At 39.0% G+C, this 15,264-nt stretch overlaps 1 protein-coding gene across 1 annotated transcript in view; it reads left to right on the top strand.

The window, feature by feature from the left end:
• Positions 1–2,665: 2,665 nt before the first annotated feature.
• TACC2 (transforming acidic coiled-coil containing protein 2) overlaps positions 2,666–15,264 on the top strand; it is a 52,527-nt gene continuing 39,928 nt past the window's right edge. The window contains exons 1-4 of the mRNA XM_053450031.1: positions 2,666–3,007; positions 7,829–7,919; positions 8,548–8,610; positions 14,058–14,191. Coding sequence (XP_053306006.1) covers positions 7,884–7,919; positions 8,548–8,610; positions 14,058–14,191 — 233 coding nt within the window. The 5' untranslated portion in view covers positions 2,666–3,007; positions 7,829–7,883. The remainder of the gene's footprint in view (positions 3,008–7,828; positions 7,920–8,547; positions 8,611–14,057; positions 14,192–15,264) is intronic.

The raw sequence follows: 15,264 nt of genomic DNA, 5'->3' as shown, positions 1-15,264 counted from the left end.
GTATATAAAGAATGGGAGTTATGCTGTACCACCGTCAATGTCTAGCTCATGATATATATAATAAACATAAATGTAGCTTTGAGCTAGAGGCTTGGAAGCAGAGGATGCATATCCATTTACCTTTGCAAAATAGACTGAGTGGTCACTGTGGTCCTGTGTTTTTTTTGGGGGGGGTGTTATCTGTTTAGTAAATGTTAGGAAATGTTGAATCCTCAATGCGCATGTGTGCTCATTCTTACACAGTGTACGCATGTAGAGGCCAAAACATTGGCCAGGCTAATATACTGTTCTTCTTCTGTAAGTTAAGGGTAAACGTTCACATTTATAATGGTTGGTGAATTCATATTTGGTAAAACATTTCTTTTTGAGAAACCTATTTTGTGTCAAAAACCTTAATATGCTTTCAATGAGCCTTTACGCTACCTAGTTTTAAGTCTTGTTTACAATGATAGTAAATGTATTTACCTATATTTTTCAGATTGAGTTTCTGTATTTATATATTTATGTATTTGAGATTACTGTGCTATATTGTATTTTTCCATTGCTGCCCATATTATTTAATGTTTAATAAATGTTTAAGGCTAGGTTTCCACTTGGGTTTTTGTCCTGCGTTTTTTTTTCTTGATGAAAAACGCCAAGAAAACTGCCACTGCATTTTCCTGCATTTTGACGTTTTTTCTGGAGTTTTTTTCTGGCGTTTTAGCCTTCCTGTGGAAATTGCTTTTTTTGACCTTAGGCAGTTTTTCCAGCCTTTACACGTTAGAAGTTTCACCCAGCTAAAAGGGATTAGGATAAATGGCAAGTATCTGCCCTCTCCTGATGTCATTTCCTTGGTAGAGTTCTACTTTAACACGCCCCGGCGGACCCTTTTGTCTCTTTTCTGTGGTTTGTAAGGCGTGCTTTATTCCGAATGTCTGCTCCTCTAGGAAGATTGGCCCCAAATGATGGTGCAAATTGTTTGCTGTTGCTTTTGGCACGCAGGATCCAGTTGATGCGTTGGGTATGTTTGTTTGTAATGGCATGTTTGTTCCAAATGGTGTAAAATTCAATATGAACTTTGTTTTGTGTGAAACTGTTTGTTTTCTGCCTATTTCTCGTAGGACACACAGATACTGGGTCCATCCTCTGCATTGTAACTGTGGAAAAAAACGCCATAAAAAACGCCAAAGCAATAAACCCACATGGCTTTTTCATGGCGTTTTTTTCTCTCCCATAGACTTCTATTGGAGAAAAACGCCAAGATTTCCTTGCAAAAACCGCCAGAGTGTCAACATGCTGCGATTCTGAAAAACTGCCACAGAGCCCAAAAAAGCTGAAAAACGCCAAAGAGGACTGAAAAAATGCCAAACAGAAAAACGCCAAGTGGATATGGCATTGTGCGATTTCCTATTGAAGAACAGCTAACATCTGGCTGCAGCGTTTTTTCACAAAAAAAACGCTGTGTGGCTGAATTGGCGTTTTTATGGGCGTTTTTAGCAAAAAAAAAAACAAGTGGAAACCTAGCCTTATAGTAATATCACTTTTGTGATGTTGTGTGATAACCACAAATTAATTTTGTTTTACCATTAAGTTATTTTTTGTATTACTACAAATACAGAAAAAAATAGATATGTGGGGATGTAACCACAAGGGAGGGGCTTAACCACGAAGAGATGTGGTCATGTTAGGGCATGGTTAAGGCAGGGACATCAATATGAGATGGGGGCATGACTTTGCGTTGCTCGGGGCTCTGAATGGTCTTAGCTTGCCCTTGCCTGCCAGATCCATGTGTCTATTCCTTTATTTACATTATATGGGCAAGATTAGTGGGATGCCTGACCATTACACCAAAAGGGGCTTTTATGACATTGCATTCTAAATACATAGACAATAATATGTAGTTGCCCCCCCCCCTTGCAGTTCTAACAGCTTCCACTCTTCTGCTTTTCACACGATTTTTGGAGTGTTTCTGGGAATCCAGTAGGGCATTTTTTTACTCCACGTTTCCACTGCTCCAGAGTCCAGTGGCGACGTGCTTTACATCACTCTGATGCTTGGCATTTTACTTGATGATATGAAGCTTGAATGCAGCTGCTCGGCCATGGAAACCTGGCTGTTGGGAAGACACTGAGTTGAAGGGAACCATGCTAAAGAAGAAAACAATACAGCAATTCTGTGGGACCGCAGGTAGAGGCGCCATTGTTTCAGCAGTATGTAGCATTTCAACCATTTCAAACTACCACTATTGGGTGTCGTAAAAATCCCTAACCTAGCTGACTGACTGTACATATTTTCAGACTGTAAACGTTTACAAGGGGTAAAACAAACCACAATATCTAGAGGATTCTAAAATGTCTATGAATGTGTACGGGAAAACTGCTCACTGCTTATTAAAGTAACAGGATTTCGGTATTCAATGCATTCCAGCAGCCCAGTACACATCTTTGTGGATTGGATGCTGGGCTGCATTTCTCCTCACTTGCAGTATGTAGAATTTATAGATGCCCAGTATATAAAAACCTCATCTAACCAATGTACTTGGCAACCTACTAGGCAAGCTGGCTCTGTTTTCTTGTCGTTATTTCCCTCTCTGCTAACACGTAACATTTCCAGGTCTGTATTATAGCTCTAGGCTTGGATTCCTCACACCTCACCAGAGTTCCAAATCCCATTTATAGAACTTGTTGCATGTGACCAGCTCAGGGAAGAGATCAGCATTCAGACAGAAGGAAAGAGCCGGGACAGGGAAGCGAAACGGTGCTTGGGTGAGAATAATAAAGCAGAGATACAGAAAAAATGGAATGGCTGGCAAGATTGATATAATGACAGCAGTAGACACTTTAAAGTATTTATATAACATTTGAAGAAGTGGAAGCAGAGGAGAGCCTAAGGACAAATAGAAAGGGTGAAATACAAAATACTGCAGGAAAAAAATCTACAATCAAAAAGAAGAGTGAGCGGAACGAAATACATCTGAAAAGGGCTGGCGTGCTCGTAACTGCTGCTGATTTCACTGGATGAGAAGTGGGTAAGTACTGAACAAATCATGAATTCATTATATTTATCCAACAGTTACAGTATCCAATGTTATCCAATGTTACATAACATACAAAATATATTGTCACTAATAACCCATATCTGTGTTTATTAAGATGGTAACAAGGACAGATCACAGGCAGACACTGGTCTTGTGTCAATCCATACATTGACCTTAACATATACCAGTGACTGGGACGCTGATATATTTAGACAAAATACTCTACGGAGACTCTTAGTCAGTAGCCTGAGCTTGGGCCTAGCCCCACACCTTACAGAATAAGCACCAGCGGGTTCCCCCAACGAGGGGATAGACAGCATCCTAATCTTCAAGATCACTAACCAGCCCAATGTCATAACACAAGATTTGGTGTCTCGACCGATTTAGTTTTCTGGAACAATTTTCTCGCAGTCAAGTGAGGATTAACTGTTGTGATCATGTTTCGGCTGCTGTCATCTGACAGCAAGATGGTAAATTTAGCTAACAGACTCACATATCACGCTAAGAGGAGCAATATATCCACAAAACCATTCACATGCAGAAGCTAAAAGAATACATTTTTTTAATATAAAAAGCATTTTTGCGTTAAATAAACTAACTTCAGGTTTTTAATATAAGACAATGTGAGTAAACACAAAATGCATTTTATTTTTAATGATGATTTCATGTACATAAGGAAAAAAGCTTTGAACTACCTGGTCCTATTTGAAAAAAGTAATTGCCCCTTTAGTTACTAAATCAACCAATTAACCAAATATCATTAATAACTGGGTTCAAATTTACTAGACACACCCAGGCATAATTACTGCCAGCCCTGACGAATCTAAACATCAATTAAATAGAACCTGTCTTGCATAGTGAAGTAGGCTAAAGGTCTCAAAAAAGAAGCACATGATGCACGACCTAAAGAAATTGAAGAACCGATGAGAAAGTCATTGAAATCTAACTGACTGGAAAGTGTTCCAAAGCCATTTCTAAGGCTCTGGGGCTCCAGCGAACCACGATGAGAGACATTATCTACAAATGGAGATAACTTTATCTACAGATGGAGAAAACAGTGGTGAACCTTCCCAGGAACACAGACCAACATGGAAAGAACTGTAGGCCTCTCTTGCCTCAGTGAAGTTTATAGTACAATATATAATTATAATATGGGTAATTTAACTGGGTTATTTTGAGAAGGTTAAAATGAAGAGACTCTGCACTCTGGATAACATCAGGAAGAGAGCGTTTATGATTAATCACCATTCAAGGCCTTATTGTTTCCTTCCTTCCCTGGCACCTTGCTACACATTAAAGCTCTTTACTGAAGTCTATATTTTTACCTTGGGAGCATCTGATGTCCTCTGCACCTGTTTCCCTGTGAAGGTTTTGTAGGGTATGCTGTCGATTTCGCAGTTGATCGGAGGTGCGTACAGAATAAAAGCTTGTTGAGGAACGTTGTTAGTAGTTTAAGGACAAGCCCAGCGTTCCCTCTTTACCTTAGACAGTAGCAGGGTATGAGTTAAGATCATGTTATCTATGGAGGTCCACAATTAGCAGTTATTCAGGTCAGGAGTGGCCATCATGCAAACCAGGCAAACGCCTGGTATGTTGATGCTCGTGTCGCCTCCTACATACCTTTATTGCTGATCCTGTCCTTAGTGCTGGATCCCAGTCCAGTCCTTTCCTGAGAATATGAGGTGAGCTAAAACATTCCATCCCAGCGCATTCCAACTCAGATACCAAATCCTAGATTTGTGACTAAACCCCTTTATCCTCTAGGGTCAGCAAAGAGTCATGGCATGGAGTCTCAACACAGAAACACAATACAGAGCAAGGGGAAGCAGAGGACACTTGACTAAAACAACATTTATAACATAGTAATCATATGCAGAGTAATTAAGAGTGTATTAATATATTCTCTAAAAAGCCTTCAAGTTTTTGAACTTGGCTACTATGTCTCTACACCAATATACAATGGCCATTGCTATGGATATAAAATAAGGCATCACACAAACTGGTAACTGGGAACTTTGAAGACATGCTCCACCCAACACCTTAGGATGTAAGACTATTTTCATGGCAGATATAAAATAGTATTTGTTAACATGGTATTGGGAGAATTAGGAGAAGTGTGAAATACAGAAAGTATAATAATAATATAATAAAATAGTAAAACGTTTAGTAAAGTTAACAGTTAGATTACATGTTGTTTTAAGTAGCAGACACGCTTGCATTTTAAAACAATAAACAAACCAATTAATTCCGACAATTTTCCAGTGATGACGATTTCATCACATTACTTGTTATAACTTGACAACCATGAAGAGCACAAAAGCATGTAAGGCGTTTCAGTACATTGTTTCGCAGTTGTATTGTCTTGCATATCACCAGGATTCAGTTAAGGTTTCTTTGTAATTCCAAGAAAATGTAAGGTGCATTTGCAGGTTTCTGTTCAATGAAGCCTTTGGGGTTCCAATGTCTAGGCCAAACCGGGCTCGTCCATCTATAATCATATACAATGCCTGATTCATTGTGTAACGGCAGCTGTGGCAGAGTCCAAGCTGAGCCAGAACTTGCCCCAAATCCACAATCCATCATGTGAGATCAGTTGTCCTCCGGATACAAGAGTAATTGTGAGTGAATCAAAGAAGGTTTTTGCTAGCCAGCTTGGCTTCTGCGCATGGTCCTACCCTATTACCAAGTCAAGTGGTAGTAGCCCAGCGCTATTATTAACAGCATTTGGTGCAGAGGAGAACTGGAGAGAACTTTAGCACCTGACATCATTACATTTTCCTACACATCACTACCACATGGTATCACGTGATACACTTTTGTTCTATAGTTATTTGCCTGCTTAGATACGGAACAATGGGTTGCTGCTCACAACCAGTTGTGAGCAGAAACCAGTTGAACATTAACTGCTAATTAACATGCATTTGCTTGAGATATTTTTGGAAAAGCTAACAAACATTACATATTGAAATGTGGGTGAATAATAATTACTTTATGTAACGATGAAAGAAGCCATGGCATCCTCCCATCATACATAATTATATGGAGGTCTGGTTTGATGGCTTTATTATTTGGAGAGATCTCAACAGCCCAAGGGCCTTCGCTCCCCCAGATCTATCACCAAAGTCCTAGTCAGTGTATGTAAGAATACGTCACCAGCAGTCACACTTTTACTGTCCTGTATACGTGTTAAGATTATCTAGCCTTTCCCTGATCATCGCTTGGATCAGTTAATGGTATCTTCCTGGCAATGGCTTACAGTGATATACCGCTGCTCGAGTGCCCATTAGGAACTCATTGGCAAAAGAAAGGTTTGCTGATGAAGCAATCACAAACAAGACTAGCAAGTTTCAGATAAAATATAACTTGAAAAGGGTGTGCCGTTGTCTGGATGGGAATGTATTATTTTGTTTTATTAAAGTGCAGAGTAACCTATAAAAACAGCAATTTTCACGACAAGGTCCTTCCCACTAAATCCTAAAATGACATATATATTTGTATCCTGTCTCTCCAGTTTTTCCTCCATGCTATATGGGTTATTTGCTGAGGGAGGTCCTGCTACCTTTTCATTGCCATCTGCGGATTGTATGTTTTGTGTTCTGGAAGTGTATAGTGTAGAGATTATAACCCCTGGTGACCTGGTGACCTCACAGTCACTACGAGGGTTTCAGACCACAGACATATTATTGTTCTGCTGCTCTCCTAACTTGTGATGTCCCACATAGTTGTGCTACACACGCCTAGACCGAGCAAAGGGCCAGTGGGCCAGTGCTCGATGGTGCCTGCTACATACCCTCTACTGCACTTGAGTAACCTGCAGCTTTGTGTAGCTGGCGGCAGGCAGCACGTACATAATTTATCTGCCGTTGGCCTTAAAGTGCCAGGGATATGCATACGCTGCACTTGAAATAGGCTTTGGCAAAAAAGGAGATATAGGAACAAGGTTTTTCCTGGGGTGGAAAGTGTTTTTTTCCATTTTCAGAGATCGACAATTATTTTCTACCAGCTCTACCTATGATTAAACACTAGAAAATGTTAAGAGTTTTGTTGATGTAAGGTCTGCTTCCACAAGCTGCTTGTTGTTCTTCTCTCGATGTTGTTTAGCCTTCTGTGTATCGTGTCGGCCTAGGGGCATTGCAGCTGCCACAGGGACAACCCCTTGCATCACAGCTGGACCGGTGTAGGGCGAGGCTGGCTATAAAGTGTGTTTAGCAGGTTTGGTGTTATGATGGGTGGGTCTGAAATAAAAGATATATTTTACCTGCCTGCGTGGGAGGAAGTGAAAACAGAATCATTCTCCATGACAAGCCCGTGGGTTTATTGCACTGATATACGGAAGCCCTGGAAGCTGGAAACTACCTGTATACTTTTTTCTGTAAGTGTGCTGAAGAGCTCTCCTTACAAAGCACAAGGAACACCTTGCAAGCCATTGGCGGTGGAGGGATTTTCCTAATGTATATTCCTTTGCAGAATGCACAGCAGGTCTGTAAGAAGATTGTGGTTACCTTCCTAAAGTGTGTACATTTTCACTAGTAATTTTGACTCTTTAGCTTAAGGTTAATAAGAACCTTATATAATCAATTACATGGTTGATTTTAGCCTTTTGCAGAAAATTTTGTAAACTTACCGCAAAGCTCTTCCACTAAAATGGCTAAAATAATGGTTACAAAAGAAATGGTACCAACAGTATCTGTATATATATAGGGAGTTGATAGAGCTGTACTTAACCATAAATCTTGATTTTCTGTGTATGTATTATAAACATCGTCATTGTAGTTAGTTCCCCATGATAATCGCTGTTATATCTCTCAGTAGGAACTCAGTTGGCTGCATGATATCCATTACATGACATCTGATCTCTGAGAGCAGGATGGGAAATGACAATAGCCACCAAGCAGAGGCTCAGGTAAGAGAGATCGCTCTTTAAGGCAATGTTGACACAAAAACTGAACATTACATTTTATCAACGTAATGTTATCTTCTTTGAAAAACATTAGCGATCAGAAATGTTGTGCACTTTAGTTTATGCATAGCAATAATTTGTGCAGTATTAATTGCATTAAAGATTGGGCTCCATCTTTTCACTTAAGGTCCCCTCTTTCTTTCTTTCTTTCTTTCTTTCTTTCTTTCTTTCTTTCTTTCTTTCTTTTTTTGCACCACACATGGTTGGCCCGCTTTTATCCCTCTTGGACAGTAATGAAACGCATCTGAATTAAAAGTGGATTTTTTCAACAAACTTAGAATCACAATTTTGTGCAGAAAAATCCAATTGTCCTGCCCTTTGCTGCTATTAGCACTAGGTGGCGCTATTGAATAATGGATAGTATTTAACCATTGGAGCTCCCTCTACTGTTTAGTTGATGAACTACAGAGAAACCTGCAGATGGAGAATAAGTTGTTAATAAGATGAAAGGGGCATGGTGGGTATTACAGAACACACAAGCACATGGTCTTTAGATTGACGCATGGAAAGAGCAGTTCAAAGGAATATTTATAATTCTTTCTCCAATCACCTCAATGTTCTCTGTTTATAGCCACAAACTCCAGCTGGATCCAGACAAGTCCCAGTGCAGATTCCCAATGAGGTCACCCAGCAGGTAAGGAGTTTCATGGCACCATTCAGACACAACAGTTGGTTCCACTAATCTATTACATTTTATTTTGCTTCCATTCTCAACCAGACATTTACAGGTTAATCTCAAGTTAATGTGCCAGGTTTAGTGAAGGGGGTATCAATTGCCAACATTGTACATTGATTTTATAACACATTTAAGAATGAATACCCCTCTCTAATATCATAGTTTGGGTGTAGATCATTTAGGGTTTACATGCCACACAAATTAGAAGCATTTGTTCTATTATCACAACTATGTAGATGTTGCTATAAATGTTATAAATGCTATAAATGCAAATAAGGGTTAGTTTAAGAAAACAAGTATGTTTATAGCTAGACATGTGTATAGTTGGCTTTTCAATTAATAACGTATGACCTACGTACGTAGTTTTACATACCACTGCATTTCACACGCAATGTCACATATTTGTCAAACCAAGATTAATTTTAGCGTGAACATTCTTTTGGTGGGTATGGTGACTGCCCCAAATCTTGCATTTTTCTCCAGAATAGCTCCAGATTTACTTTGATAAATATGGACCCTATCATAAGGTATTTGAATTATTGATGCAATTGCCAAATATGTTGGCATTAAGAATGCTTCTGTCAAGGGGTAAGTAGTTATTTGCATGTTACGAAACAGTGGCATGCAAGCCTTTGAGCACTACAACTCCCATCAAACTTTTAATAGAGGTTACACAGCTCCAGTTTATTTTAGCCAGCTGAGGTTTTAATTATATATATATATATATATATATATATATATATATATATAATTTTGTTGTCAAGGCTGATTGTTGGGGAAAACCTGTTTTTCCCTTAAATCCCTAACAATTTGAATGCTAGTTACTAAAGCACATTAAGTTTGAAATGTTCAAAATATTTATTAATATGCTTATGTTTTGATGGTGCTATAAAAAAAACAATAAATAATAATAATAATAGATTACTATGTTTTCTCATATATTGGCAGCATATTGTAACCCATATTGTAGCAGCGTGTTATAGTTTGCACAGTTGTGTCTTGTACAGTTGTTCATTGGTAGTGTGCGGACTGTGTTGAGGTTAGATTTGCAAAGGTGGACAACAATTTCCAGTGTGCTTGAGAGTGGTGAGAGTTGTTGACAGCAGCTGTCTAGTGGCAGTTCTGTGTGACACATGACCCAGCAGTTGTTTTGTATTCTGGGAGGTGTTCTGTTTGTATTAAAGTTCTGGAATCCCCAGACCTATTGATCGGAGTTTGTGTCCCTGTCCCATGTGTCCCGTGTCTGACCTGCGTTTTTGGACAGGCTACAGTTGTCACTGCAATCTGACTCCATGCGCGTGGCCTTGCCCCGTTACCCAGCATTCACTCCCACTTGTCTTGGACTTTGTCACGAAGCAGAGAGATCTCATCTTCACTCTACCTATTTCATTCGTGTCATTTTGAGGGGTTTATTGCTTTCAAGATCCTCAAGGTACTTCTTTTTAACACCTTACTACTTTTTAACACCTTACCATATATGGGCAGAACGTAGCTAAACAGGCAAGAAAAGGCAATGTTAAATATGACATTGCTGGCATTCCAGCTCCAAACAGAATATCTTTAATTCTCTGTAATGTATTTTCTTTTTAATAAAGTAGTATGGAGGTTATCTTTAAGGGAGGAGGTCTGTAGTTCCCAAGGAAACATGCTTAAGACTTTCCGTCTGATTAATCCCGGCTCAGTACGTGTGCACTTGTTATAAAATTGGGATTAGAAGCACTGGCTGAAAGGGGAGGGAGAAGCCATGGGACTTTGGCCAAAACTGCGGCTGAGCTGGAAGGAGGCCTATGTTGGTTAACACACTTCATGCTGACTCTTGCAGACTGTACTTGCTTGACTCCTCTTTGGCGTGTATAATAGTGCTATCTTCCATCAGTTTCATGTAGACAAATCTTTACAATGCTGGTCGTAAAAGACTTACTACTAAATCCACCCCCCCCACTCCAAAAAAAAAAAAAAACAAATTGGAAAGTATTGAGTATACTCAGAACTTAAAGGGTAAATTATATCGTATTACCTGTTACGACCTGCGCAACTACAAAAAGAAAACCACAGGAGCCAATTAAGAGGAACATTGGGAGGCTGGAGGTGCGTTGCGATAGTCTTCAGCATGACGGAGATTAGTCAAGTTTTTCAAGGAATTTAAAGCACAGGTTGTCGAGAGGAAGGTGTTCTATGATGGGACATGCCAGGGTGTGGACTGGAGACTTTTCTGTTTGCACATAGAAAGCTGTCTGGAATGGATGATATTGGCAGAGCTACTGGAAACTATTACACTGCTTCTGGATGAGCTTACCGGGTCCTAAGAGTTAGAGCTTCTCTGTAAGCCTGCTCTACCGACTGAGCGATATTCTGAATGCATTTGTACAATCATGGTACTTTCATTCAATTTCTAAATTGTTATATTGTTGCAAGCTTGTATGTGTTGTTTATTTGAAAATGTAAACAAATGCGGAACATAGCCAGATTTCAACAAGTGACAAATTACAAAGCAGTCATTCTGGATGATGTGAGATAGCGTGGCAGGGGCTCCTGCTCATCATCTGAACAGAATGTACATGTACATGGAAAGAATCTATTTTGTTAGATGTGATGCTTCATATAGTCTCTGGCCATGGTAGCAGAATGTACAGCTATGACATCACACAGCTATGATATCACGAGCCACCATGTGATGCACCATTTCAAAGATAAAAATATTCATACTTAAATACATGTTTACATACGCTATAATATTTTTTCATCTTACCTTCAAAAGCTTATTTTTGTTTAAAATATTAAATTTATATGGTTTCAAGAGACACGATGTGCACTACTTTAAATAAAAGCCACTTAACCACAGTAACTGCAGATATAAAAAATATAATTATTTTTTGTTTTGTGTTTTGGGTAGTTACTGGGTAGTTATTTTGGACATATCTGTTTCATCGATACTTTTATAAAACAAGTATTTGTTGTTTTTGCAGTGTAAAGTGTTTTTTGATGGCAGAGGAGAGCGAAATAAATTTATATGGTTTGATCTTTTACCATATTTGAACTGGGATTGGTTTTTGTTATAGTGGAATAGAGCGAACATGAAAGTGGATATCTGTTATAAAGAGAGACCTTTAAGGATCAGATCCTCTAGACTGTAAGCTCGTTTGAGCAGGGCCCTCCTCACCTGTTGTCTCTGTTAGTCAATTGTTATGTTATATACTACTTGTTATGTCCTGTCTACCCATTGTACAGCGCTACGGAATTTGATGGCGCTATATAAAACAAATAATAAAAATAATAATAATATCAGATCGAGGATCCCTCAAGGATCAGCATCACTACATTTTAATGTAGTGGAGGAAAGGATTAGCTCGATGTTCTAAAGACCCCCAGCTCTGGCTCCTCTGGGCTCACAGCTGCTCCACTCCGGGTTATTTGACAGCTGAGAGCCATGTGTTCCATGCGTTGTCCGTTTTAGTGATCTAGGCTAGGTTAGTAATAACAGGAGCCTGCGGTCCCAAGCATAGTCATCTGGGAAGCTCGCTGTATTTGTAACTTTAATTTGCCGTACTGGTACTTTAACTTGCCTGTCTAAATAAAAGTAATGAGGTCATGTGTTTACAATGTTCAATTCGTGGAAGTATCTAAAGTAACTTCATCATATCCTACTGTGTCCATGTCCAAACCAGGGACTGGCAAGTGTTTACAGCCTTTATCTAGACAGACGTATTTAGGAGCCAGCCTGAGGTTTCCAGGAACTAGAGAAGAAGAAAACATTAGGTGCCAAGAGTAAAAGGTTTAGGAGACACGGTTTCCTACTGTTTCTAAGACTGTGGTATAAAGTTTACTTTTCAATAGCAGGTTTTTGCAAAGCTCTCTGATAACAAACCATTTCATGGTTCCAATGAGTTATTCCCATTTAGCTCCTAATTTTCTGGTTTTAAGATGCAGTGTCTCAAAATGTAGTGTCTCATCTGCATACATGGGGACATCCTAAATGAGCTAAGATTTCTTACATATTAACCCTTTAACTCATCAATTAAAGTTGTTAAACAAATGGCATTAGTACAGGTCCTCATGGAAGCCTTTACGTGTCATTATTTAAAGATTACACCTAATTGAGTAACAGACATCAAGACAGGTATATCAACCATTACATTTATTTATAAAGCGCCGGCAGTTACCCCAGCGCTGTTACAGTCAGTAGAACAATTTCACATACAATAACACATAAAATAACAAACTGGTGCAAAGGAGAGGAGGGCTCTGTTCTTGTGAGCTTACAATCTAGTCGGTGGTTGAGGGGGAAGTGAGACAATAGGAGAGGACGGCTTGGATGGGGATGAGTTGATCTGGTTCCAATGATGTGTTGAAGCTGTTGATTGTTCAACCATGACATACTGTTAATGAAAACACTAAATAGGAGCCATAGATATCATCAGATCTAGGCAGAGTATGAATGAGTTAGCTCCAGACCAGAAATCAGCTCCAGACTCCAAATCTGCTCCAAAAGTTTCCCTTCCATTTAATAATTAGTAAATGGGAGGTGAATGGAGTCGAAGCATAAAAGAAGACATGGAATTGCATAACCTTCTGGGACCTTAAAGCCTTCTTCTATAGAGACATTGAGTAAGGTGACGAGGTCATCCTATGAACATGTGCTTGCAGGTTCAGAAAGGTTCAAATAAAATAACTTTAAAGGGTCCCACCCTAACAGGTCTGGTCTCCGTATCACAGAGACTTAAAGGTAGAGAGCATATTTTTTCCTTAAATTCCTCAAAATGCATTTTGTTCTGACATTCTCTAAAAATACCAGCCAGAGAGACATATGGAGAGATTCTGAAGTGTCCACATCTGGTCACAGTAACACACAAAGTATTCTTCAAGGACAGAAGAGCGTGAGAACTTTAAACAGTCTCATAATGCGGTCTCTGTTAACCACGAGACATTCTACGCATAAGAAGCTTCAAGATGTGACTGCTATTGAGGAATAATGGCTGAGACTACTCTTCAAGTTTGTTCTCTGCAACCCCAGAATTTACAAAGTTGGTTATACTCAAGTGGAAATGATTTCCATTTTGGGCTTAACCCTTCAGGCGCCAGTAGGATGATTCATGACTTATCTATCTAGGACTTAATAGGCTAAATCTGACTTGGCTTTCTTTAGTGGCATTCCTGTTAACAGTTTATATTTTTGTTATACCTGCAAAAACAAAATAAAGCAGTTTTGGTCATATTTGATGGTGTTTCTCTTTTGCATATTTTTATATATTAAAACATCTTTGCCTCTTTAAAAATCATTGGTAATAGATTTATGTGCTAATTGATGTTGTACAAAATTAGACTTGCCCATTGCACAGTTTAAATGTTAAAAATATTAAGCAAAATCTGTTGTTAAAACATGGCATTTATAACTTTTGTCTTTATAGGAGCTTTTGCATCCTCCGGTGGCTGCACCCGACCTCCATTCCCAGGGAATAAAACTGCCCAAGGAACTTGAGGATAAAGAGGAACCTCATTCATCCTTGCATCCTTACCCCGGGGCTTTTAAAACAAATCCCAGGTAGGGCAGAAAGTATCATGGATATTTTTATATAGGTAAAACTAACACTAATATTAATGGTATTACTGACTGTTTTACCTTTCTCTAATGAATAACTATATACATGGTCAAAAATGTGTATTTAGCCATAATTTTGATAATTTTATGGATTTTGGTACCTAAAAGCAAGTGGGATGAAGTAGGCTGCCTCATTATTGTGAATTTGCTATTTGTGGTGCTGGGTATTTGTCAGTTGTAGAGTCCCAAACTGTATTCAAACTATGATGCTTCGCAGGATGAACAGCTTGGAGGAGAGAAGAAAGTGGTTGTGATAAAACATTTAAATACATAAAAGGGATTCAAGAGGGAAACAAATCTCAGGAGGAGAAATGTTTGGCCAAGAAGTCTTCGCAGAGAGGGTAGTAGATTGAGATAAACTCCCAGCAGAGGTGGTAGATGTTATTATAATGATGCAATGGGAAACATGCATGGAATAGGCATAAGGTTATCGTGAATATAAGGCAAGCCCTAAGAACAAGTAAGGCTCAATGTTTTTAAAGAGGAAAGAAGGTCAGACTATGAGCATCCAATGGTTTTTATCTGCCATCAAGTTCTGTGTTTCTGTTTGAATCTTCAGTTTTCAAATAAACAGGGCAGGGATTTGCTCTGAATTCATACCAAGTTGCAGCCTATTAATTCTCCAAAGGTTATTCTCTAGACCTTGGAGAGTTGCAGCGCAGTAGTGAAGTGAATTTGGGCTTGAATTTAAACCTACGCGGTACTACTTGTATAGACTATGTAGATACAGTGCCGATTGACAGAACATAACAGGTTAATTACCAAGTTTCTCTTTCTGGGCAGTTTTATATGAATAAGAATAGAGTAGTGCCAAACTTTAATCATCTGTGGACACCAGGGCTGTCACAGAAATCCTGTTGATGACACAACAAGTGAGGAACATACAGTCAGGACTCACCTGACCTGACCCAAATTTGTTTTAGAAACTTGCCTCTGCAGAGTTGTGTCTAACTTTATTAAATTATCTGCCATGTATTTACAGGGTTATCCAGATAACAGAATTGGTGCTAAATTAG

The sequence above is a fragment of the Spea bombifrons genome, chromosome 11 (genome assembly GCF_027358695.1).
Source record: "Spea bombifrons isolate aSpeBom1 chromosome 11, aSpeBom1.2.pri, whole genome shotgun sequence".
Classification (NCBI taxonomy): Eukaryota; Metazoa; Chordata; class Amphibia; order Anura; family Pelobatidae; genus Spea; species Spea bombifrons.
This window is presented reverse-complemented; position numbering and strand designations above follow the sequence as displayed.